The 26,856-nt window shown below is 49.6% G+C and overlaps 2 protein-coding genes across 7 annotated transcripts in view; one reads left to right on the forward strand and one right to left on the reverse strand.

The window, feature by feature from the left end:
• Window positions 1-139: 139 nt before the first annotated feature.
• INSM1 (INSM transcriptional repressor 1) lies at window positions 140-1,321 on the forward strand. The gene has a single exon (XM_042825646.1). The coding sequence runs from the start codon at window positions 155-157 to the stop codon at window positions 1,319-1,321; it is 1,167 nt and encodes a 388-aa protein (XP_042681580.1). The 5' UTR covers window positions 140-154.
• Window positions 1,322-6,558: 5,237 nt separating this feature from the next.
• Window positions 6,559-26,856, reverse strand: part of RALGAPA2 (Ral GTPase activating protein catalytic subunit alpha 2) — a 118,221-nt gene continuing 97,923 nt past the window's right edge. For all 6 annotated transcript variants that reach the window (XM_042824776.1, XM_042824771.1, XM_042824770.1 and 3 more), the window contains 3 exons: window positions 19,212-19,333; window positions 8,574-8,613; window positions 6,559-6,634 (listed from right to left, as the gene is read on the reverse strand). In XM_042824776.1, coding sequence (XP_042680710.1) covers window positions 8,609-8,613; window positions 19,212-19,333 — 127 coding nt within the window. In that variant the 3' untranslated portion in view covers window positions 6,559-6,634; window positions 8,574-8,608. The remainder of the gene's footprint in view (window positions 6,635-8,573; window positions 8,614-19,211; window positions 19,334-26,856) is intronic.

The following is a 26,856-nucleotide window of genomic DNA, read 5'->3' on the forward strand; positions in this document are numbered from 1 at the left end:
GCCGCCGCCCCGCCCGCCGCCGCCGCTGATTGGCCGCGCCCGCCGCCGCCGGGCCGAACAATGGCCCCGGCCCTCTTAAAGGCGGCGGCGGGGGCGGGGAGGAGGAGGAGGGAGCGCCGCTCGCCGCCGCCGGGCGCGGACCGCCCGCCCGAAGATGCCCCGCGGTTTCCTGGTGAAGCGCAGCCGGCGGCCCACGCCCGTGTCCTACCGGGTGCGCGCCCCTCCGCCCACCGCTCCGCCGCCGCCTCCCCCTCCTGCCCCGCCGCCGCCGCCTCCTCCTCCCGTGCCCTTCGGGACGCCCGATGGCCCCGTGCAAGCGCTGCGCAGCCCCACGCGGCCCGTCAGCCGCGACGCGCTGCTGGAGCGCGGTTTCAGCCTGGGTTCGCCCGTCTCGGCCGAGTCGTTCCCTGCGCCCGCCGTGCCCAGCAGCATGGACCCGCTGCTGCTCGGCCCCGCCGAGCTCAAGCTCTGGGCCGCCCGGCCGCCCCCCAACCCCAGCGGCGGCGGCGGCGGCGGCGCTCCGGCCGCCAAGCGTCCCGCCGAGCCCGGCCGGCAGAAGGCCGCGGCCGGCAAGAAGGCGAAGGCGATCCGCAAGCTGACCTTCGAGGACGAGGTGACCACGTCCCCGGTGCTGGGGCTGCGCATCAAGGAGGGCCCGGTGGAGGCGCCGGCGCGGCGCGGGGGCTGCGCGCGGCCGCTGGGCGAGTTCATCTGCCAGCTCTGCAAGGAGGAGTACGGCGATCCCTTCGCGCTGGCGCAGCACCGCTGCTCGCGCATCGTCCGCGTGGAGTACCGCTGCCCCGAGTGCGACAAGGTGTTCTCCTGCCCCGCCAACCTCGCCTCGCACCGCCGCTGGCACAAACCGCGGCCCCCCGCCAAGAGCGGCCCCGAGGCGGCGGAGCCCCCCAAGGAGGCGGCGGCGACGGCGGCGGAGCGGGACACGCCGAGCCCCGGCGGCGCTTCGGAGGCGGGCTCCGAGGAGGGGCTGTTCGAGTGCCCGCGCTGCGCCCGCCGGTTCCGGCGGCAGGCCTACCTAAGGAAACACCTGCTGGGCCACCCCACCGCGCCCGGCCCGGCGCCCGAACCCGCGGCGGAACCCGCCGAGCCCCGGCCGTGCCCGGTGTGCGGGGAGAGCTTCCCCAGCAAGAGCAGCCAGGAGCGGCACCTGCGGCTGCTGCACGCCGCGCAGCTCTTCCCCTGCAAGTACTGCCCCGCCACCTTCTACAGCTCGCCCGGCCTCACGCGGCACATCAACAAGTGCCACCCGTCCGAGAACAGGCAGGTGGTGCTGCTGCAGGTGCCGCTGCGGCCGCACTGCTGAGCCGCGGACTGCGCCCCGCGTCGCCCCCGTCCCTCCCCGGCCGCTCGGGTTGCGCTCGAGGACGAAGGAGAGGCGAGGCTTCGGTCGGCGCAGCGCCGGCGCCTTCGCTCCGCTCCGGGACGCGTAGAACTGCCTTAAGTCGTGCCGTGCCCGCGCCGCGCCGTCTGTATGTGTTGGGTCGAGTCCTCGCGTTATTATTTATTCCTTATTTATTTATATTAATGATGAAGATGGATATTATTTGATCGCAGATGCTCTAACGCGCTTTTTTATTCCCTCCCCACGTCCCCCGGCCCCACCATCTCACTGTGATCTCTTTTTTTTTTTTTTCTTTTTTCTTTTTTTCTATAAAGGTTTTAACTTTTATACCTGGAAATAAACCACGTGACCTTAACCCGTCCGCCCGCGCTGCCGACAGCTCTCACTCCTAGATGCAATCTCTTTTTCTACACACATTATTTTCGTACCTGTTAGCTATTTATAGAGTGCTTCGATAGGACTGTTTCGACTGTATAATTATTTACTATTCAAATAAAAGTATTTTCCAATTCACGCCTGCCTTCTGCCTGCCCGCTGCGCGCTCGGCTGCCTTCGTTATGGAGTGATGGAGGGTGGGAGAAGGAAGGAGCGTGGGGCTGCTCGGCTTGGAGGTGCCTGAGGCCGTTGTGTCCTACGGTGTGGGGCAGGGGGTGCCCTCACTGAGCTTTGCTGTGGCTGTTGAGGAGAGTGGAGTGTGTGTGCAGCAGCTGTGCGGGAGAAAAAGAGAGTAGCCGTCGCTGCTTTTTGGTTTGGGTTTCCTTGTAAGGTTGGGCTAAAAAGTGCCAAAAAGCATGAAAGCAGCGGGCTGCTGTGCTGTGCTTCCTAGGAAACCGAGCTCGTCCTGCCGGGGCTGACGTCAGGTCTGGGCGAAGCTGTCATAGCTGATGATCTGCAGAAGAGAACGTGGCCCGGCAGCACCCAAAATGCGGGCGGCAGGATGGGGCTGGTGAGTTTTGCTTTGCTCTGGGGCTGCCTGCTGTGTGCTGCTTCCCTTGGGCAGCTACGATCCTGGAGCTCCTCAAAGAGAAGGAGCTGAGCCTGTGCTGAAACTCTGCTGGGCACTGAGGCCCATCGGTGAGGCCTGAAAGGCCACCCATCTTGGGGCAGCATCCCATCCTGTGCCACCATCCAACCAAAATAGCTGCTTCGTATTGCTGCTGGCTTCCCAATAGCCAAGAGTGAGATAAAATCGGATCAACTGCCGTGGTTGGTAGGGAAACGTCGGGGTAAAGCTCAGCTGCTGTGCTGGATGCAGGGGGATGTGATGGTAGGGGCTGGTGCTTGGGGAGCAGCACGGAGCGGGGCAATTTTAGGGTTTGGGGAAGCGAGTTTCTGCCACAGATCCCCCCCAAAACCGGGGTTCACCCCTTGTGAGCCCCACGCGAAGTGGCCCCGCAGCCCCGGGGAGCACCAGGTGTTTCCTTCCCGGTGCCATCTCTTCACCACCCGGCAGCCAGGAGCGGCCGGCGCTGTGCAAACAAAGCCTCCTGTCAGCTAACAAATCAATCTGCTGAGGGCTCCCAGCTCAGCTGGAGAGAACAGGTTTGGGCGCATGAGAAAATGCTGATCCCACCTGAAAGGCAATTTCCCATTTCTGAGGCAGTGGGAGCGCAGGTACGGAGGCTGTGCTGCATGCACGGCCCGATCTGTTGGCCTGTTTTGCAGAATGCTGGATCTGGCCCCCGTCGGAGCGCACAAAGAGCTGAACACATGGTCTGAAATGGACTGTTTGCAAACTGAAAAGAAGCGGGGAGGTTAATTACGGGAACCTTCAGGGTGCTGAGAAATGCAGCTCCGACACCATCGCCGGGCGATGCGCTGCGCAGTTCTCCCTGCAGTGCCATCAGCACAGGCGGCTGGTGGGGGAACAGCTGAGATTCTCTGCTGTGCCGCTGCTCAGCGTTTCTTTTAGCAGGGCTGGGACCAGCAGCCGTTCCCGCAGCCATCGGCTGGGAGGGCTCACTGGGAGCAGCACCGGGCACAGTGGTTGCTGAAAGGAGGGAGGCGGGAAGCAGGAAATCATCCAGAAATGGGCCCACAGAACTTTGCCTTCGGATTTCCTTTCTTTCCCATCAACCTGCTGAAAAGCTGTCGCTGATTCTAAATGAGTGGAAAAGCAGCTGCGGGGCTGTCGGACATTGCTGCTGGTGTGCCAGCATCCTGCAGTGCTGGGCAATGCATGGCTCTGTGCACGGGGAGTTGTGATGTGGGAGCAGGCATCACGGCATGAGACTGAGTGTCACAGCTTGGGACCGGGTGTTGCAGCGTAGGTCTGGGTTAGGGTTAGGGTTATGGGTGAGGTTTAGGATCAGGACTCGGGGTTCCAACCCCTGCTGTGGCCATGGTTGCCACCCCTTAGGTCAGGTTGCTTATCACATATCCTGTTACATGGTGCACTCAATATTATACAGCATGCATATACCATTAATGATATTTTCGTGTGTAACTGATGCATATCGTGACACAGCTGATGTGCTCTGTGACATCCCATAGGCTGTCCCTGCCGGCGGTGGCAGCTTGACGCTGGGTGCAGCAGCGGGGTGATGCCGTGCTCCCCCTGCCCAGCTGATGGACACGGCAAGGTGTGCAAACGGGGATTGAAGTGAGAACTTCAGAAAAAGAGAGAGAGATCTCAAAGCAGCTTTTCCCACTGCCAAATAATCCCGTATCATTCCCACTGGCATAAGCGGGTGTTAATGCCTAAGCACCCCTGACATAATTATGACTGAGCACACAAACCCCCTTCATTTTCTTAAGCGATGTCTCCGCAGAGCAGGAAATCGCCGCTAGAAAGGTTTTGTTTCTAATGCCCATGCAAATTCCCAGCAATGAGGCATTACACGGTTTAGGAAGGGCAGCCTTGTCATCACGCATCTCCTGCAATGAATGCTATAGAAGTAATGTCTTCTGGGGCTTGGTAATGCTCTGTAATTACTATTAGTGAGAGCTTCCAAGCCCCTTCCGAAGAAGCCAGCGATGGTGCTGTCACTGATGCCGAGCTCCCTTCCGACCATTCTGTGATCCTATGAGAAACAAAACCTCTCCTTTAGGTGGTGACAGAAACAGACAAACACATTTCTGTGATCAATTTTTATTCACTAGAAGAGAATCCTCTGAGTTAGCTGTCCCTAAGCCGTACAGAAGTGACGTTCAGTAGCAGCTCTGCAGGTCTCAGCCCAGCAGAGCCCTCCCCGCTCTCCCCCAGTTGCCCTGGCTGGGATGGCAGCTCCAGCATCACAGTGCACCATCACGGTGTGGCTTCACTCTGCTCAAGGCACCAGGGGGAACGGAGCAGCTCCGTGTCTGACTGCACAGTATGCAACCAATGCTGAATTTTCACAAGTCGATGTTGTTTTGACATCGGGAAAATATTATTAATCCTCCCCTGAAAGAGGGATGAGTATTGCTCCAAAGAGAAACGGCTCATTTTACTCAGAACGCCTTTGAAATGATTTCAGACCACTTGGTAACTAAAGAACAAGACAGCCTCGCGTGTTCCGCTGCGAAAAACGAAATAAATTAAAATACACGTTTTATTTTCCAACTTCCCCCCCCCCGATCGGTAGGGAACAAAAGCAAAGGGTGAGGCAGGCAGGCGGAGCGGCACTCCAAGCGCTCGGCACGCGGAGCTCCGTGCTGCAGCAGCGCTGCGCTCACCCCAACCCCAGCCGTGCGCCTCGTCAGCTGACTGCTGCGTGGAGCCCCATGGCAGGGCTGCCACCATCAGTGCCAGGAGTGCTTGTCTGCATCCAGCCGGCAGCAGCATGGAGTGGTGGCACGGCAGCAGTCCTTCGTGTGAATGTGTAGGAAGTGCAAAAGCAGACGGCACAGCGGGGTGTTTTGCTTCAGTTCCCATCACTTCGATACATCACATGGAGTTCAGAGGTGTGCGCTTCAAGGCTAAGTGGCGTTTCAAAAAGAAAAACAACACCCCAAAAACACAAAAATTGAACAACAGTTGAACAAAAAAGCAACGGGAGTGAGACCTGAGGAGGACGAGGAAGGCCGGAGGTATCTGATGCAACACCCAGGAACTGGGCAGACACACCAGTGTCCACAACATCCAAAACCCGAGGCTAGAGCAGGAGCTGTGGGTTTTCACCCTGGAAACCTGTGACATGTGCAGAGTGAAGTACATTTCCCGTCCAAAAGATCTGCTTACTACACAAAGTGCCATCAGGACGTTACATTTCCCTGGGAGCCTTCAGATGGGTTTGTATTCTAGCTCATCAGAGATGCTTCCCCTTGCAGATTATTGCCCCAGTGTTGTGAAAAGGCAAAGTGGTGACGTGGGGAGCGCGCCGTCCCGCAGTGAGTCACACCCCGGTGAGAAGCAGTCAGGCAGATGTGCAGCATTTCATCTTCTGAAAGAAACGTGGCTGGGTGTTTCTCCACATGTGGACAGCAGTTCACACTGCACAGCCACTGCAAGCGTTACTGTGGAGGATGAAGCAGCCCTGGGGGCAAGGCTGAGGAAGAGGACTCCTTTCCAAACCACATGTGGAGCCAGGGGACGGCTCACACTGCACTGGGGCAGCAGCACGGAGAGCAGCCCAGCTCGTGCACTGCCACAGCATCCTCAGTGTGGGGACGGATGCTCCACAATAGGTGGTGATGGATGACCCTGAACAAGATAGCACGGGTAAACGGAGCGATTTCAGAGCAGGTGCCGCCATTCTATGAAATTGGCAGCAGCCTCCTGAATTTCAGATAAATGGGCCTCTCTGATTATCACTAATTCTTTGCTCCGTGCACAACAACTGCCACGGATGGCTGCTGAAAACAGGACGGGAGCAGAGGTGGAACAGATGCTGAGCAGCACCCCATCACTCGCCCATGCTCTGGAGGAGGACATTCGGCACGTGCCTCATCATTACAAAGCTCAGTTCTGCTTTGTCACAACTCCCCGGTCCACACTTCGTTGGACGGAATGACTGAAATCAGTGCTCTGAGACGACGTGAGGCAACGGGCATCAGCGCTGCTCCGTGCCCTCGTGCGATGAGGTGGGGGGAAAAGTGCTTGCTGCCCATCCCCTCCAACAAGCGCCCATCCCGAGCGGGGGGTCCTTCAGGCGAGGAGCAGAGCCTGGTGCGTGGCGAGGGGTTCCCTGGAGGGTGCAGGGTGTCAGCTGGGAGCCTTGCTGAGCGCGCTGGCGGAGCGGCGGAGCCTCCCGCAGGCTTTGGTGCCGGCGCTGCGCGGCGCTGAGGTCAGCTCTGCTGGCTCTGCTCCTGCGGGGACGGCGAGGTCGGCGCTGGTGCTGGCGGTGAGGCAGCCTGGAAGAGACAGCGGGCAGGGGAAGGCGGGCTGAGGACAGGGACAAGCAGTGCGTGTCCGCATCCCAACAGCCGCTCTGCAGATACAGAACCTCGGGTCTTTCTGACTACTGCAAGTGGACCCCCATCAGGAACCGTGCTCACGGGCTTCCTTCTCCAGCACCTCCCCAGAGGCGGTTATGGCTGCAGGTCGGGGCTAATGGCTTGTCTGAATGAGAACAGCTGAGGGGACAGCTATTAACTGTAGGACAGTGAATAAAGCTGGAGTGTGTGCAGCTCCTGCCTGGCTGTGGTGCAGACGCACTCGGGGAATACCGACGCATGCTGCAACACAGCACTGCTCTTGCTGCTGGGGTTTCCACCCATCCCAAGGCGTTTCTCGGTGTCAGTGTTATTTCATTAGCTCCCCTGGGCTGCAGTATTTTTAAATCTTGTTGTAACTAAGTCTCTGTGTGTTTTTTTCCTGGAGGGGGAGGTACAGTGCTGTGCCCCGGTGCTTGCAAGCCTGGAGCAGTGCTCGGAGCCCAACCTAATGGCTGCAGCCGAGCACCTCTGCGCTCCGATGGCCGTGTGCTGCGGCACAAACCTACTTCCAGCTCAGCAGTGGGCTGTGCCTCCTGGCTGCCTGCTCCCAGCCAGGCTTTCTGGCTGTGTTGTCCCCAGTACAGTGGGACAACCTGCATGAATCTTGGGACTGCTCAGAGCTTGGAAATTCAACAATGTTTGTCCAGCACAGGCTGAGCCTCATTTTGCTTCCTTACTAAAAGGATTAAATCTTGGGGCCCTGCTCTGTGTAACTGTGGGTATTTTGGCAAATAGGCACTGAACCCTGCAATGCTGAGGTCCAAAGCCCACTCTGCTCCTTTGAAATCCCATAGCTGGTTTACAACCTGGCGTCGGCATTTCAAATGGAACCTTTCAGTCCCAGATTTATATTTCAAGACAACTGACTGAAAGGGAAATACCGCATTAAAAAGGAAAAAAAAAAAGGTGAAAAACATGACTTAATGTGCAAAGGCATTCTCTGTGAAAAATGTGGAGCTGTCAGTTCAGGATTCAAAAGAAAACCTGCGGTGTTGTTCACAGCGCGGGGAGGAGGGGGTGCGAGGGAGGTGTCACACTTTACATTCCTGCAGTCAAGCGGCATGGCAGATGGTCAAAATAATACAGTTTCCCCCAAAAGGACGAGCTGCAGCAATATTCATGCACGCTCCCCACAATGCCTCGCTGTGAGTGAAAGGCTGCAGGCAGGATGTGGGTCAGGAGCTCCCGTCCCCACATCCCACAGCCCCACGTCCATCCTGCAGCCCCGCAGCCCCGCACATTCCTGCAGTCCCAGCCTTCCCCCAGCGAGTCCTGAGCTGCGCGTGCGGCCCCTGGCTGTGATTGATAGGGAGACAGCAGCTGCAGAGTGAGCGAGAGTTAGCCACAAAAGATAAAGGCTTCCATACAAATATTATAATTCCACTTGCAAGCCGTCTGGCACAAACTCTAATTGCTTCGCCTCCTCGCAGGGGAAGCCTGCAAGTTTGTTTGGAGGGCGAGGTGCTGCTAAGGGCCTTTTTGGAGGATTCACCCTTTTATTTTTTGGCCCTTCTGAGGCTGTGCTTGCTCCAGAGGGTACACAGGCAGTATGGAATTAGGAGTTGTAAGAAGCAACAAGCAGCTTTGCTGGCTGTTAGCTAAAATGGATTTCCTTTTGGCTCGCAGGTGGGTCACCGGAGGGCTTGAGCCCTTCCAAATTCACAACTCAAGCAAGCAGGGGGGTCTCAAAGCAGGAGGAGCCAGGTGAGATGTGCAGCCCAGCCTTAGTGAGAGGCAGAGACAAAGCCCAAACCCAAGGGCAGAGCACCAGGAGGAGGAGGAGGAGGTGGAAGAGAAGGAGGAGAGCGTTAGCGATGGAGCGCGACGCATGGCCTGCGGGAAGCACGGCTCTTACCTGCGGCAATTAGCGTAACGAGACCGTTACACACTCTAATCTAAAGGGAGAGAACACAAAATGATATCAATACAGGAGCAGCGTACCCACGGTGCACATGGGGCCAGGAGCCGACTGGGGGGACATGGGGACAGAGGGTGACCGAGGTGTGCTGCTGGTCAGGGGTGGGGAGGAAATGGTGCCCAAAGTGAGTCCTCTTCAGCTTCTGCCAAACGTGCAGATGTGGCAGCCTGGGCATTCAGCCTCCTCTCACTTCAACAACACTGCTAGCAGGTAAAATCTGAAATCGGGTAAGGCTTCTTGGAGGGCCGAACTGCTGCTACACTGTGGCCAGGTTAAAAAATCACAGCGTGAACAACATACATACCACTGGGCCATACAAGTGAAAAGTAACTTCTATGTACAAACCCATCCCCTGCACACACACACCGTGCCCACAAATGGGTGATGGCATCCCTCTGCAAAGAGAGAATACCACCAGACAGAGTGTTTCTCTTTCATGAGAATACGCTGCCAACAGACACACAGCTCACATCCTGCAAAACGCAGAGGGTCTGAGCTGCCACGGCAGCAGCAGTGGTGTGGAGTTCCCCTCCCTGCAGCCTGGGTGACAGCATGTGAGAAGGAGGGAAGGAGTGCACCATGTGGGGTGGATTTCCCCCTCGTGTCTTGCTGACAGGCACCTCTGGGGAGAAACAGTACTTGTGAGGGCTTTGCAGAAGCCCCCACCATTAGGTCAGGTTGGTCCAACAGGAAATTTCACTGGGAATCTTTTGATTCTCTGCTATCAAGCAGCATCCATGGCCAGGAGAGCATTTCACCCAAAGGAAGGAAGATGCTTCAGTATGTGTGGGCTGCGGAGGTGTGGAACATGTTTTGTTGGAGCACACAAGAAGCCATTTACAAGTGGCCAAACAGGGAATGGTCCAATCCATACGTGGAAGTCTGCAACTGGAGACAATGGGAGGCAAGATCTCAGCATCCCAGCATCCTCCGTGACATCTTGATTTCAGCCCTGCCTCCTTTGCTCCATTTCAGGCAGCACGCTTGTATTGCTGGAACTCAACGCCTGGCACATGCCATGCTTGCTGTAAGCAGTATCACGGCACAGCTATTTGCTTTCAGATGTGTATTTCCAAATATTCAGCTCTAAAAATATTCCCTAAAATGATGCACAAGTGTTAGAGAGAACTCAGAGAGACTTTTATTCTGCCCAGCAGGCAGAACTGCCTCAACATCCTACAGATCTTCAGGCAAAATGCAAAGACAAGGAATGAAAAAAACAGCAGAGCCCAGTCTGGTCAGAAAGAGTTGCCACTCAACCAGCTTCCAAAATAACCCCACTATGTTCCTGGCTGCATGCTCAGAGTCACCCTAATGGGTTCTCTCTTGCCTCTGTCAAAAATGTGTTTTCTGACCACGTTTGGAATATTCCTGCTGTTTTAAAGTGGGAAACTTAAGGCTCCGCACTGAGCAAAAAGCATTAAAAAACAAATCTTTTTTTGTTGTATTCTCGTGTGTTTTCTGCAAGAATTTTGTGCCTATGAAAGCCCAGAGACAAAAGGAAAGCATGTGTTGAGTTAGGAGAGGACAAACTGAGGGTTAAGCACTGTATAGGAATGTGAGTAAGGACAGGACAAGATATGGGTTAAGCACTGTATAGGAATGTGAGTAAGGAGAGGACAAGATAAGGGTTAACTACGTTATAGGAGGTTAACTATGGTATAGGAATGCAGGTAAGCAGGATGTGAGGCCAAATAAGAAAAGAACATCACGAAACTCAACTGTAAACTTGAAGAAACATTACACAAGGAATGGGTCAGGATGGGATTACTTCTGTTGAAGACAGTGAGCCTTCATCCCCTGACCAGAAGGAGACCCCACTGCCCACGGCGCACGTGCAGGATTGATTCAGCTGGCACTGCGTGCATGTGGTGTGAGATGTGGCTGAGACACGGAGTGAAAGAGGAGTCCTGAGCTGTGGTTCCGTGCTCCCACCAGGGAAACGGCCGGGGATGGACAAAGCAACAAGTTGTTCTTTGTGTCATCTGTCCGTCCAAATGTGTTTTTGTGTTTGTATGAAGCTTATAGATTAGGATAGTGATGGGAGTTTATTAATTGGGAAGAGGGGCCTGAGGAAAGGTGTGCATTCCACCTGGAAAATGAGTGTTGCCCCATTTATATTATATGCCATCCAGTGTGTGAAGAAATATATTGGGGTTGGTGGTGTCGTTTGTGTCCAGAAATTTTAGAGTGGGGAAATTTTAGAGTATGAAGAGTTACTTGTGGAAACCTTAGGGCAACAACGAACCAGTGAGACAACATTATGGGAGGCTCACAGGGAAAGGAAATACCTACAAGAACATCCCTTGGATGTGCTCTGGTACACTGGTGAAATACTGCAGGGGGTCCTGGGGGCACTCTAAGCAAGAAAACTGATAAAATATTGTATTCAATGGTGGTTATTGTATAAATTGGATGATGGGGAAAAGTGGCCCCTGAATGGGACACTGAAGTACAATACTATTCTGCAACTGATGCTATTTTTAAGGTAAATGGGATGAGGCAGCATACGCTGATATGTTCTTTACCCTCAGGAATCATCCTGAGTGGCAAAAAGAATGTGGGATGGGGGCACCACGAGATCCTCTAGTGTCAGCATTAGAAAAGGATCGGCGGGCAGCAGGAAGAGGAGGGATAAAACGCTGTTGCTCCGCATGCAGTGTAGGACAGCAGTGTACTAGACTAACTGAAGTTAAGACTTCTGCTCATTTACTGGACCATCATCAGGCACCAGGGCAGGGAGTCCTACCACTGGACAAAGGGAGCACTCCAAAAGGGAAGACTCTTCCCCCAGAACCCTCCCGGACTCCCCTATAGCCACTAGAACTAGGAGGCAACAAAGTGTTCTTTTAGCCCCCCTGAGGGAGGCGGTGGGTCCGGATGGGACACGTGTCTTAATAAAGGTCCCATCCCTTCTTTTGATCTGGAAACCTGGAAACAGGTGGCTAAGGAATTCCAAGTGACCCGGTGGGAGTAACACAGCATTTTCAGTATTTGATTAGGCAGCACAATCCCGACTGGAGTGATATCCAGTTGTTACCAGACTCCATGACGGAGATGGAGAAGTGTCTAATTTTGAGAACAGCCCAGAATCTGGCTGAGGATAATTTGCGGGGTGGAAACGCGGACATAAAAGATCATTTCCATCTTCAGGACCTTCATTGGGACCCAGGTAGAGGAGCAGAACGAGATCTCTTAGAAGCCTACTGAGGATGGGTGGTAAAAGGAATGGAAAGGGCTATTCCTAAAGCAACCAATTGGTCTGCCTTATATGCTATAAGGCAGGGTCCAAAAGAAACCTCCTCAGAATTCCTGGACCGAGGCCCTTACCTTGTGGCCAGAATAGTACAACATGTGAGCCATTACTGGGGGTTGACTGGCAATTACATACACCTTATCGACCTCAGTCAAGCGGACAAGCAGAGAAAATGAATCATTTGTTAAAATTACAGATGGTGAAGCTTGGCCAGGAGGCACGAACACCCTGGCCCCAAGCGCTGCCTTTGGCTTTATTAAGGATTCAAACAAAACCTGAACCAAAGAAGGACTAAGTCCATTTGAGATCCTTTATGGGAGACCTCACCCGGTACAAAAAGGAACTTCTGCACAAACAGGGGAGGAACTTTTGAGCAGATATGTAATTAAGTTGTGAAAGCAATTAAAGGATATTGAGCAGGTGGTGTTTAATAGCAGGGCACGAGGCCTGGATGGTCCGGTACATAACGTATTGCCTGGAGATTATGTGCATGTCCAATCCCTCTCAGATTCTCCTCTAGAACCAAGGTGGGAAGGACCTTATGAAGTACTCCTAACCACGCACAGGGCAGCCCAGGTGGAAGGACTGATACCATGGATACACCACACCTGCCTGAAGAAGACTGTCCGACCGCAATGGACTGTGAGGGAGAAAGGACCCTCCGACTTACAATTAAGAAAAATGTATAAACTATGCGTTGTAATTAACCTTATAAGATTTGCTTTAGCCTGGGAAGATAATAGCTACCTAAATGTTACTTGGGCAGTAGCCCAAAATTTTAACCTAACAAATTGTTGGATGTGAATGGTCCTCCCCAGAGGAGGGGGGTGCCAGTCTACGGGTTAGAAGCGTTTAATTGGACAATTCAAAATTGGGTGGAACATGGGGAATGTAAGTATGGAATGGAGGATTAATTACAAAAGGGCCCGAGGTTCGATCTGTTGATTATTAGTTCTTCTAAGTCTATCTTTGTGGATAGGGAAAATGATAGCGAAATTAGTGTGAAAGTTGGGTGGTAAATTTAACAGGTATAGGATGCAGTTGGGAATATGGGAATTCAGGGACAGTATCAGGACTCAACAAGACTACAAGGTGGAAGCAGGGCATAGGGCGTGATTCTAGAGCAAGTGAAAATTCATCATGGCCTATAGATAAGAATGTACTTGGGACTGTGGGAATGGGAACATCTTTTACCCAACAAGAGGGTAGGTCTAATCCATGCAGCTTACCTTACGGATGCTGGTGGTTATGTGGGGATGGGCAGGCACGAAAGGCACTGCCTCCAAATTGGATGGGAACATGCACTGCAGGATACATGGTACCTCAGACCACGGTGCATGAGGAAATACCACGGGGACTCTTGAGAACCCCCTGGAGACGGGTGAGAAGAGTACTAAATCCCTTGGTGGAAAAACCTACCGGTTTCCACAGCTTTGTGAGATGGCTCATCCCAACTCTTGGAGCAAGTGAGCTGGAGAAAGCGATGGTTCATATTTCAGCCACTCTAGAGATAATATAGAGAACGCTCACGTGGATGCAACCAACGCATTACAAGTTGAGATTTCAATGCTCAGTTAGGTTGTATTACAAAATAGAATGGCGTTGGATCTCCTAACAGCCAAAGAGGGATGGGTTTGTGTGATAACTAATCAGAGCTGTTGTGCTTACGTAGACAAGACAAAAGGATAGAGACTGATCTACAGGCAATATGGGAACACACTAAATTACTGCATCAGGTCGATGGATGATACCTCACTCGGATTCACAGAATTGTGGGAAAACTTAGCAGTGGGTTACCTAATTTTGAATGGCTAAAGCAACTCTCTGTGGCTTATATTATTATAATCACCTTGCTCATTTTAATGTGTACTGCAATGAGATGTGTACTATGAATATGCAAAACTTCTGGGGATAGTTATGAGGAATGGCAAAAGCACAAGCTAAGGCAAAAAGTAGGAAGTGGAAGTCATTTCAAAACTTCCCTTTTCCTGAATGGAGTAATCTAGCAAAAGAAATTGCTAGGTTCAAGAAAAAGGGGGGATTGAGTTAGGAGAGGACAAACTGAGGGTTAACCATTGTATGTATAGGAATGTGAGTAAGGAGAGGACAAGGTAAGGGTTAAGTATTGTAAAGGAATGTAAGGACAGGACAAGATAAGAGTTAACTACTGTATAGGAATGTGAGTAAGGACAGGACAAGATAAGAGTTAACTATGGTATAGGAATGCAGGTAAGCAGGATGTGAGGCCAGATAAAAAAAGAATATCACAAAACTCAATTGTAAACTTGAAGAAACATTACACAAGGAACGGGTCAGGATGGGATTACTTCTGTTGAAGACAATGAGCCTTCATCCTCTGACCACCAGAAGGAGACCCCACTGCCCACAGTGCACGTGCAAGAGGGAGGGACCATATGCTGATGGGCTCTCAGAAATGTAATGAATATGGATACGAATTCTGGGAAAATCATTGATTATGTAGGTGAGCCTATATCTGAACCCAGCTTTTGCCTACGTTGGGCAAGATAGGAAGAATATCCCTCTTGCACCCGGTGCCTGCGCAGCACTGATTAAAACATACCTGCTTCATAATCAAGCTTTGGGTTGCAGAGTCTGATTCCACGAGTCAGAATGAAAAAAACAGCAGAGCCCAATCTGGTCAGAAAGAGTCGCCGCTCAACCAGCTTCCAAAATAACCCCACTATGTGCCTGGCTGCATGCTCAGAGTCACCCTAATGGGTTCTCTCTTGCCTCTGTCAAAAATGTGTTTTCTGACCACGTTTGGAATATTCCTGTTGTTTTAAAGTGGGAAACTTAAAGCTCCGCACTGAGCAAAAAGCATTAAAAAACAAATCTTTTTTTGTTGTATTCTCGTGTGTTTTCTGCAAGAATTTTGTGCCTATAAAAGCCCAGAGACAAAAGGGAAGCATGTGTCACTTTCTCAACAAAAAGGCTGCAAAATCTCAGTTTTATGTAAATAAGCACACGCTGCTCCCAGGGCTTTAAAACCGGGGAATGCTGAAAACGTCTATAGTTCCTCAACTCAAGTGTTGCTCCTGGGCAATGCTATAATATTCATTAAAGAACCCATTTATCAACAGATACCACATGTCAGAGTTTTCCAGCACGGCTTCCTGACACTGCTCTGAAAATGATGCTTAAAAGACAAAACCTGAAATGGAAAGCGATAATCCGGGATTCTTTTGCCTGCTGTTTGGCCCCACAATAGTGATTAGCAACTAAAAAAGTAAAGATTTACACTATATCCTTTCTGATAACGTCGAGCGTTATGCTTTATTTTCCAAATCATTAGCATGCACAAGAATGACCTCATGGTGAACAGATGCACTTGGATATGGCAGTGATTAGATCAGTCCTCTCAGCAGTCAAGTGTGCCCATTTCAATTAACCCTTTGAAGCACCAACTGCAAGCCCACGGTGCTGAAAAGCAGGGCTGGAGGTTCTCTCCGAAGCAGAAATCTGCCCCTGTATGAGGGTTTCTCTGGTCAAAGGGCTATTTCTTTTCCCTTCCAGAAAGTCCAGCTATTCCCATTTTCTAAGAGTTAACACAGTTCTGGATCCCGGTCTCGAATGAACAAAGCCACTGCTTTTTAGCCACCAGAGGTAATTGAAGTTGGAACGTTTTGTATCTGTTTGCACCTGTTCAGTTTTTATCCCTTTTTAAAGCATACGCAAGCATTTCGTTGAATAATTGTTTTCCTTTTTTTTTTTGGCTGAGGGAGCAAGAACAGAAAAAGATAGCAGCTTAAAAACCCATCCTTTAAAAGGAGAGAAATCTGCAGAGGGAAAGGATAAGAATAATTCAGCAGTGTTGGATTACTGAGGATTTCCTGGGCTGCCTCTCATACCCAGCCTAATTAAAATACAGCATGTAATGTACCAGTTTAACAACAAAGGACGGTATTCTCATCTTTTGTTCCTAATCTGCACATCCCCTAAATGAGTTCAGGGACGCCCGTTCTGCCCACCAGCCTGCATGTGCAGCGCGTGAGAAGGACTGGGCTATCTGTGATACGTAGAGGGACTTTAAGGCTCTGTTCCTGAAAACAGCACGGGAGCTATTTTCATGTGTACAGCCAAGCACCTGCAGGATTATGTGTGATATGGGAGGCTAAGCAAAGGCGTGTTTTAAGAAGCCCGCGTCCCGTCTGAACCTTGGGGAGGCATCCCTGGAGACAGCCTCAGGAAACAGAAAAACAGCTCAGCCAAGGAACACTGCAAAAACATGGCTTATTAGCAGCCACATATTCAGTTCATAGAATCGCTTTGGTTTCCTTCTTGTACTGCACTGACTGCTTAAACCGATCTTAATTTCAATAAACGTGTACTTGCTGACCCTTTTTATCACACAGGAGTGCAGGCAGTGATGGCAGGATTAGAAAGAAGTGGCACTCAGAATGAGATCAGAGAAGAAATAACCTTAAAATTGACCCGAAAAGTTTAAAAGCAAAGCAGGGCTGGCAGTTTCAGCTGGGAGAAAGAGAGCAAACTCTGTCCTGTGCCAGCACCATACATGCACTTCTCCACCAGCCACTTCTTCCCTCTTCCCTCACTTCACTTGCACAGCAATTCCCCTTGGCCATCCCATCAGCACATTGCTTTGCAGCCCTGTCTGATCACCGACGGGGTGAAGAGTTGGCTGCAAATGTATCCAGACTTCACCTGGGTTGCTTCTGGATTTCAAAGGAAAGATACTGTGGTTTAAGGAAAGATCAAAGCACGCCTCATCCTCTGCTAGACAGTGTCAGCCTTGTGCGTGGAGCTCAGAGTGGAAAACAAAGCAGAAATACTCAGTATTACGGGGGGTGCTGCTGGGCTCTGTTCTTGGTGTTTCCCAGCTCTGAGAGCTCCAGGGCCACACAGAGTCAGCAGGCTACAGGTTACCCTGCCTCTGGATGCTGGTGGTACATTTGTTAGCACCCACCAAGGAAAACACGCCCGGCTGGGTGTCCTGCCATGGGGTGCCCCTGCTGCCTCCAGGCTGATTGAATGTGTCACGGTCAGTGCTTGGTGTAACAGTGCATCTTCAGGGCAGCTAGCAACACAACTCTTAGTGATACTCAACTAAACACGCATGTAAGGAGCAGACAACTTGGGCAGACTCCTTCAAAGAGAGCACACCCAGAGGCATGGATTCACATCCTTGCCAGGACTCGTCCCATTACAAAAGCCCTATTTTCACACACCAACTGGGCTATTCTGGACTCATTCTTGCACCACAGTCACTTACAGAGCCCATAAGAGAGGAACACCCAGTTGCTGTGTGAAGCTTCCCGCTTGGTCCCTGGCTGCAGCCTGGGCTGCGACTCTTTATCCTTGCCCATCACTGGCCAAGAAGGAATTAGGACCGATAACCTGGGACCAGGTGGAGGCTTTGATCCCAGAAATCACAACCAGACTCCAGCTTCTCCAATAGGAAGGAAGCCCCAACATTTGGAGCCTGAATATCAGGACCCGACAGTGGCAGGTCAAAAAGCATAAACTCCTGACATCATAAACTGATGTTCCAGTACCAATCATCTAACGGTGTTCTGAGGAATGTAAGCAGACATCAGCAAAGTAATTCTGCATCCATCACCTAATTCAGAAAGCGTGACTACTGCATTATCAAATGAATCTGTCCTTGCCTGCCCAACTAAATTTCACCAGAGAAAGACCTGTAAGAGTGCTGTAAGAGAAAGTGAGAAACAGATACAACCATGCGCAGAGCACCTAACATATACTGAGGTACCTACTTCTTTTCCTGATGCATCAACAGACAAATGATTCAAAGTGCTAACAACACTGGGCACGAAATCTACATTTCTATTGAAATTGATAATTTCTTTTTGTCTCAGACTTTTGGCAGAGCGTATAAAAGAATTTAATTCACAGCTGTTCTACTTTTTAATGTAGAAAACATTAATCAAAGCTTTAAGTTATAAGCTTTTCTAATGTTGTTTAGTATTCCAGTTCAGCAAAGATCAATAGAGGCCATTCCTGTGTTTCTTGACGCCTCTCCAGGAAGCAGAGGCGCGATTATGTAAATAGCACTGGCTCCCCTTTACTTCTGCCAGCTTGCTTATCTCCAAAGCCTTCTGCCTGCTGCTACTGGCGACCAATGCAAGGACATGCATATACCTCTTATCTCCCAACAAAGCTCTGAAAACGCACGGATTGGAGCCAGTAATGTTAAACAATGATGCACGGCTGATTTTATTGGTAACTGATTTATTTTAGGAAATCTAATTTCTTCCTTCAATTTTTTTTTTTTCAGTTTAGATGGGAGATATTTGCTAACAAGTCAGGCGAGAGAGAAATAGAGCAGATGTTCTCCAACATTTATACAGGTCTGAAATAATCTATTAAACAACCCGAAAGTGTAGTGGGAAATAATTAGCAAGTGCCAGTTTCACCCAAGGAGTGTAAAAAGAGGATTAAGGAATCTTTGTTCAAGAATCCAACGGGCAGTGACCATACTTCTTGAGGTTGGAAAAGCAAATCTTGAGGGCACTGGAAATCTGCATTTTAGAAGCAGTGTTTCCTTTGAAGACGCATTTATTTAAACTTACTTAAAACAGCGAAGTTTGGCTCTTTTGGACTTTGGATGCTACCTTAAGACCTCAATGGGACACGTAAGGGATAAATTCACACAGGCATTAAATGCTCATCTTTCAATGGAGCTGATGAATGGTCGCCAGCATAAAGGTGTGTACACACACACATGCGGAATTACCCACACCTAACATATTAAAAGGAAAGAAGTGAACAGGTTCCAGGCCAGGTGCTGGAAGAAAGCCTGCAATTTGCTCATACGTACTGAAGGCAAATGCTAGCGTTCCGCACACGGCTGTGATTTTCCAACGGAACACCATTCTTACATTTCTTTTTCATTAATCCCTGACCCTGGTATCTCAGCAGCATAATCCCCATTTAGCATTAGTAGCAACGGCTTCTACTGCGAGGAACTATTTTTCGATAAGTAAGCACCGATTCAGGCAAAGCTTTTGAACAGCATATTCCCAGCTCAGCAAGAAACCCGCACTCCTGAATGAACCGGAGCACATTACTGAGAGAAAGTTCATTAACCTTGCTAGATTCGAGGGTTAACAGGATAGCTGAAGAAAGGAACAGAGTGAATAGCTCTGATGCAAAACAAATTAAAATGAATGTCATCATTCCTTTTGATATTCATTAGTTGATTCAGGGGAAGAATGGTCTTCTTAAATTTGCAAGCATTTATCTACAAAAAACAGGTGTACATCTGCTGCTCAAGTGCTTCTTAGTGCGAAAGAGAAGAATAACGTGCAGAGACTCACCAGTTCCACCCAGGGAGTAGCTGGGAGAGGGAGAAAAGACCTGAGCGGCAAAATCCTCAAATGTCATTACTTCTTTGTGGTTCTGGATTATTGCTTCAAGATACAGAGCTCTTTCCTCGTAGCTGCAACAGCCAGGTTAAGGAACTGTGTGCACAGAATAAAATGCTGTTACGTGACGTGCAAACCCACTGAAACACTAACAAAGCCACACACTGGCATAGGGGACCCGAGCTGCACAACACTGCTCAACGCTGCTAAACACGAGCAGCCTCCTTGCTTGAAATTACAGACGATGCTTTAGCTTCATCAGTGGAAAGGAGCGACTTGGTAGATCCGGTGGGATGCTGCAGTTACCAAAGGGTAAAACCTCAGCTTCCCCAGTGCAGGCTTTTTGAAACCACAACCCAACTTTAAGAGAAATTAGCTGTACTGGAAGTTCGTATTGCTGTTAAAATAACCCTGTCAGACTAGAAAAAATGATTAGATAGGAGGAAAGCTGCAGGATAGAAGAGAAAAAAAACCCCATGTTTACTCGATCATTATGCGTTTTAAAAGAAATTAACAGTAAGTGACACAAATCCCCAGGGCGTGAAGTTGATATTTAATGCAGATGTAGTATTATGTATCCTAAATGAATGACACGGATTGAAAAAAAAAAACACACACACAAAAACTTGCACACGTTATTGTCTGCATAATGCAGACAACAAAGCAATCTAAAATCAAGACTATTGCCTTTTAATTAAAACTCGGCAACCTGGAACACACAGCATTCAAATGTGTAATCAAAAACCAGTCACCAATAAAACTTACAAGCGTAACAAGCTGAAGCAACTTTCCAGCTGTCTTAATAGGACCCCTGCTTGCGGCAGCTTTTCAGAGCGGAGAAAGCAAATCTTTTCCTTTTGTGTGCAGCTTCTGTTTTCTCAGAAGGTGAATCATACACTTCCAATAACGGGATAACGCCTGAAACAAACCTACAATGGGCTGAAGAACCTCACGTATGACTTTATGAATTAGCGCTCGCAGGCGCCCGTATGACATCTCATTCTCCATTTCCTCATTTAAAACAAAAGTTTTCAGATGCCCATTGTGTTTCTGTTGTGTGGAAACGCATTACGAGTTTGCAGGGCTGCAACGGGGGAGAAAAGGGCAATTTAAATTGAGAAATTAGGAGCGTACAGTGGAACGCCAGCGACAACATAATGCAGGTGAGGGTATTTAGAAGTGAAAAGCATTACTAATTAATACTGAAGTGCCGTTTGCGACTTTCATTATGTTAACAAAAATGCTTTGAAATGGCTTTAAAAAAAATAAAATCGGAGCACTTAAAAATGGGAGGCGGTGGCCGTAGTGTTGTGCCTCACTGGGGGCAGCAATGGCGTGCCTGCCAGTTGCTAGAGCTGCTGCGACGGCAAGAAAAGGAAACAACGGCAGCGCCGGCCCTCATGCTAGTGGAGAAGGGCAGATACACGATAAATCTTCTTACAAACTTCCCGTGGAAGCCTGGAGAAAGAGAATCAATAGATGCCGTTTCAGAGCGTGCACCTGCTGACAGCGTTATTTGTTTAGCGGTGCTCCCTTTTCTCCCCTAAGCCCAGGAGAACGCATTCCTGATAGCGCAAGCATTAGCCCGCCTGCATTCGGGGCTGCCTCCCTATTATGGGCTGAACTCCTGATGACTCTTGTTAATGAATAGGCTGCCAAACTTCCTCGGAGAGGAGGCACACGCCTGGGCCCTATTCTAAAGGGACTGACGGATGCCATTCACTTCTCATTACGAAGATGCTTATTCCGCGGCGCGCTCGGCTGTTGCCAGGGCCGTGCGGCGCACGCTCGGGCTGTCAGCGGGACGCGCGGGCCGCACGGCCGTCTGGCCAGCAGCCCCTCCGCCGCGGAGCTGGCACGTGCGGGCGCAGCGGGGAGGGAGCGAGGCGTGACAAATCGCTGAAAGGCTCCGGCCAAACCGACGGCTGCCGGCCACCTGAGCCCGCCGCCCCGCCGTCCGCAACGCCCGGCCTGCCGTGCGCCCTGCGGCCTGCTCCGGGCCGTGCTTCCAGCCGGGAGGGAGGACGGGAAGGCTCTGCGCTGCGCCTAATGACGTCCCGCTGCCTAATGAAAGGCCTCGCGCGTCCAGCACACAAGCCGGCAATGCGCCGGACGGACGACTGCTGACACAACGCGACTCCGTACCGGTTTCCCTGAACGTCGTGCAGAAAAACAGAGGGGTGAGGTTTCTGCGAGGCCAGGGGCATGTCTCTTAGAGCCCTTACAAAACAAAGGACCGCAGCCATTCAGATGGGCAACCGCAAGGGAAGCACTCAAACTGACCGCTGGGAGCTGGGTACCACCAGCACCCACAGCCACACAGACTCCGTGCAGGCTTGGCAAGCATCAGCATGGCACAGACCTGCCACCCCTCATCACCATCCCTTGCAGCTCAGCATCCTCCAGGTGACCAACCAGGACAGCAGCCAGCTCTAGTTTTACCTAGCTTCAGTTTTCATTAGGGACATAAACAAGCTCTGAAAGGAAAACTGCTACTTCACTGTTGCAGTGTCATTACACTAGGTGGCTGCCAGATACACTCCATCCTTTGGAGCTCCACTGTACCTGGAAATTTCATGTTAAGCGCTGGAATAGGCTCCCTAGGGAGGTGGTTGAGTCACCATTCCTGGATGTGTTTAAAAACCATTTGGATGTGGTGCTCAGGGAAGGATTTAGCAGACAGTCATTAAGAGTTAGGGTAGTTTGGTTACCTTGCTTGATGACCTTTAAGGTCTTTTCCAACCTGAGCAATTCTATGATTCTACGATTCTAACGCATTCTGGGAATCCAAGAGAACAGAGAACATCCAAAGACCGCCAGTACAAGGTGGATGAGGAGAAGAAGGCTTGGAGATCAGCAATTTGTGGCTGTTTGTATCACAGCAGTCTGAAACAGTCTCTAAAACGTCAGTCTCGAGAAGCTTCCTCTCCATCACCATGTAAGCCTGACTCCCTCGTGGTAATTGCTAGCACAGTGCTGTTGAGATTGCAGCCACTGCACTTTTGTTGCACCTTCACCCTGAAGGACCAGGGATCTGATTTTACTTACTTAAACATGCTGGAAGATTAAGCCAGATCTGTTTAACGCAAAATTCATGTCACAGCTGTGCATGAGCACATGACGTAAAGCTGCCCTCCAACATGAAGCCCGGCCATATCATTCAGATGAAACCAATACTTGCACAGTGCTGTATAAACTACTATTTACTAAAAAAATGTTTTGCATGTATCAGCAACCCAGCCTTCACAGCTCATTGCTATGCCACGGGTTGAGCGGGGCCCAGAGAAAGCCTAAAGTGCCTGGCTGGCGGTGCTGCAAAAGCCTCAAGGCCAGACTGCTGAAGTGAAGCATGCAAATCATTTCTGGGGATGGCCTGGCTGCAGAGATGGGTTATGATCTTGAACCCTACACCGCTGAAGGAGCTGGACAGCTGGCTTCCCTGATTAACAAAGCCCCCATTTATCTGAAGGTTTTGGGTGTCCCTTGAGATCTCCAGATAAATGGGGTTATACCAGACATTCAAAGAAGCTGATCAAAAGCAGCCTCTTTTAATATGTATGGCAATTTGACCCATCTCTTACACGATTGCATTATTTTACATTTTACTTCTACCACGACAAACTCCAGAGCAAAATGCTTTCAATAGGCACAAACTCTTCCAGTTATTTATATTCATACACTGAACGACACAGAGCCACAAGAAGGCACACATGGCCATCAATATATATGAACGTGTGACAGCAGGAATTTATCTCCAATTAGAATATGGCAAATCTCAGTATTTGACCATTATGTGTTTTTATAAATATTTTATAACTCGATCAGTTATTTTAACCGTTCAGCCATACAGCAAGCTGTGTGACAGGAGAACCTCCAAAGTCCTTGTTGCCTATGTTCTGTAGATGAACAGAGCCAATTTGAGGTCCAGATGCGTCCAATGTCTCTGTCTCTGGACACACAAGCCGTGTTGTATCATAAAGGTACATTTAAAAACAAGGAATGCAGAAAATAATTACTCATATAGATCTAGAAAATGCAAAAACCTAAACTCTGTGCTGACCTTAAGGAAAAATATCAGGTATTGATCACTACTGGCAGCAGTGGCCAGCGATTCCTTCTTTACACTATTTTTGGAGAACAAAATCATCTTGGTAACATTCTCATATTGCTAATATATGAGAACAATCACACATTTTGTTGACATAGCACTCTTTTCATGGAAACAAAAGCCAAAATGCCTAGTGGGTTCTGAACAGGCAAAGTGAGAACTGCCGGGCGACCCTCCACAGCTTACTGTTTTGTGGTGTGCCAGTGCCAAGGGGCTCCATCCCACACCAGGACCCAACGGCTGGGCTGCACGAGGAGCACATGCTGACACGACTGTTCCTCTGGCTCCAGAGGGATTGTTAATGCCAACTATTGGCATGAACTGATTGCAATTCCCATCTGTGATGCAAATCCTACCCCGAGAAGGGCTTTCAGGGCATCTGGCCAGTGGAGAAGCTGGAAATATAGAAGCAGACAGCTCTTTCCAGCCCATCAAGACTATATGCATGACCACACGTCAATTCCTAATTCCAACCACACAGGGAGACTTGAAGGAAAGAGAAATTCTTGGAATGTCTTCTTAAATGCAAGAAGTACATTGCTCCAATCTCCCCAGGGGCTTCCAGCTTCACGGATGCTCATACAGGTGACTACACAGCTATTGTGCAGGCAACCTGAGAAAATCCATTCTGCAAATAGTTTTCTAAGGCTGAGGAAGGTGCTGGGGCAAGCTCCTGTTTTACTGTCCCTTCTTTTCAGTACCAGAGAACTACGGATAAGTTATTTCTCACCGTCACGTTTATTTCAATATCCTCTTAATTTGCACCATGAGAACCAAATATGGTTTCATAAAAAGGTTTTCTTCCTGCTACAATGACAGCAGTTTGATAAACAAGCACCAATATAAATGTTTGGGACTTACCAAGGCAAAATAGAAGAGGGGCCATAAAATTGAAGCTAACAAATGTGGTGGTAAGATGACCTTTATATGCCTAATTGTCCTTCTCGCAGCTCTGGATACTACAGAGCTACCATGCTTTTAAAGTGCTGTGATGGGTAATTGCAGTGTGAAACTCAATACTCTTCAGTCACTTACGGGCTACTGGCTGTCACCACTGCATAAATTTAACTGAAAACTTTTGGGGGATTTTTAGTAACATATACCCTTCACTGAACAGGTGCAATTAAAATATACCTGTCAGCAACTGCAGATTTCCTTTTTCTTTTTTTTTCCCAACCGAAGTAGCTAAGATTAAAGCTAATTAGAGAGTGATGCACTTTCAAAAACTGATGGGAGACCATCAGGAGAGGCTGCCTCTATGGAATTGTCCAACTCGAAGCAACAGCTGCGAGTGAGTTGGCCCCGTGCCCCACGCCAGCTCTGAGGATGTGGGGACTTACAAAGCACGGATGGAGCCTTCAACCGCAGTACAGAACAACAAATTACCTGCAGCTGCTTGGTCGCACAGCAGACTTCCACAGCACTTCCAAAATGTGCTGACACATTTGTTTCCCCAAAGATGATCCCTACTTTCCAAGAGAAGGTGGAACTGAACAACGCCAAAGCTATGTTTCACATTGCTTGACACCAGCTCCTTGGAAATTGAGTCATGTCGCAGCAAAAGCTGATGGCAGCGCGCTGCCCAACTTGTGCTGTGAGCTTCAGGCCTGGGATGTCAGTGATCTGTGGCACATTAGTCATGGCAAGTGCTGCAGGGGAGACTTTTGCTTTTATTATGAATAAGGCGGAAAACAAGCTTTCGTCTTAATTTACTACTACTCTTCCTCACAGCAAGCCCCTGGGAGCAGATACATCTTGCCATTATAGACCAATCATGTAATGGTAGGAGGGAATAAGCAATGGGTTGCTTTCCCAGTATGACACAATTCTATACTTAAACTCATGCTTATCCGTATCTTAAGCTTCATTTATGCTAATGTAATAATGTAACTTGTAATGATGTCCTGTCAGGTATTCTGTTTGTACAGATACCTGCTCTGTTGAAAGCAATTGTTAGACATGCACGCTTTCTCCTTTATCAGCTTTGCTTTAATTCACATCATTCTTAAGACAGAAGAAAGGCAATCCTGCAGCAATGCACAAAACAGAAGCAAACTACCAAACACACGTGGTGAGTTTTGTGTTGCACACTCAGCAACCTGCATAGCCAAAGTCCATTTAGCAGCTGTGTTCCAGGCCCCACCATACTGGTTAGAATGACTGCAATATTTCAGTTGATTAAAATGATGCCACAACTGCCTGTATCAGTCACTGCAGCAGAAGGCCTAACTGCAGAGCACACAAAGATTTAACCACTAAGGTGCTCTCTCTGAAAAACACCTATCCTGCAAGGGCTGAGATGAGCTCCAACACACAAGTTTATGGCCAACCCATCAGTGAGGCATGATTCCTCAATACATTTTCTCCGGAAGCAGCCATATAGTTCCCCATCCCATTCTAAGAGATACCTCACAAGATTGAAAGCTACCTTCTCCATGCCTCCAAGCAGGGAGATGCAAAGGTTCTCTCTTCTGAGGGTTCTGCCTGAGCTATCATCCAGCCACTTCCTCTGGCATGGAACTAGAGAAATAAGCTGGCAATAGTAAGGATGTGAGAGGCACAGAGAGCACAGGAGACCTGTTCAGGAGATGAACCTCCAGAGGAGTCTCGCAGGGAGCAGAACCCAGCCATTTGGTCAGTTTTGCCATTTGGGAAAGGCCTTCCCTTTGCCCATGCAGCTTTACAGTACAGGTCTAGAAGGAAAGCTGCCCAGTGGCTGCAGAGGACAAATCCCTAGCTTGGATTTGCACAGAGATCATTATAACACAGTGGCTGTCCCACTTTATCAGTGTATGTACAGCTGCTGATGCTCGTGTCCTGCAATTATCTGTCTTGTTCCACAAACCGGGTGATCATCAAGGGAGAAATAACTGCAGGAAAGGTCACATGTTACTGAGCAATGCTTCCCCTGTGCTTTGTTGCAGTCTTAATTTTATTCAAACACTAACAAAATGCACCTATTTCAGTAACTCTGCTAATGAGCTGCTCGTTTTGGGTAGAAAAAGAGCAAAGGTACAAAGGTTCAATTATTTGTCATTTCCTTATGCCTTCCAGTTCCTTCAAATTGGCTGCTTGAACACACAGACACAATATACTACCTTCGGTCTACTGCTGTTAAGTGCATACCAGCAATACTACTCCCTTCTCTTGTTATTAGCATCTGTGTTACAGCAGACACACGCTGCACGGACAGGGAGGCTTTTTTGGAAAGCATGAGTATTTTTCCACTAAAACAGCATTCTAGTAATTTTTGCTGGGGAAGAACAGCCGCAGGGTTTTCAGAGCAGTCGAGAGCTGCCCTGTGGGAGGGATGGCAAACCTGACAGCTTTTATCAGGCAAATCAGGAGAACTTTTGAAAACTTCCACTCCGTTATAACAGCAATAAAGACCGACCAACATAACAGCAGATGCAAGCCTACGAACCAATGTCCTTCCAAACACGTGATCATTTCAGAGGTATCATTCAAGTGGCTGCAGAAATGACGGCT

This window comes from Centrocercus urophasianus, unplaced genomic scaffold (assembly GCF_019232065.1).
Source record: "Centrocercus urophasianus isolate 14NV4802_14NV808 unplaced genomic scaffold, USGS_Curo_1.0 seq_10, whole genome shotgun sequence".
Classification (NCBI taxonomy): domain Eukaryota; kingdom Metazoa; phylum Chordata; class Aves; order Galliformes; family Phasianidae; genus Centrocercus; species Centrocercus urophasianus.

What these genes read in the sequence shown, in the direction of transcription:
- INSM1 (XM_042825646.1), top strand. Translation starts at nt 155, where the DNA reads ATGCCCCGCGGTTTCCTGGTGAAGCGCAGCCGGCGGCCCACGCCCGTG.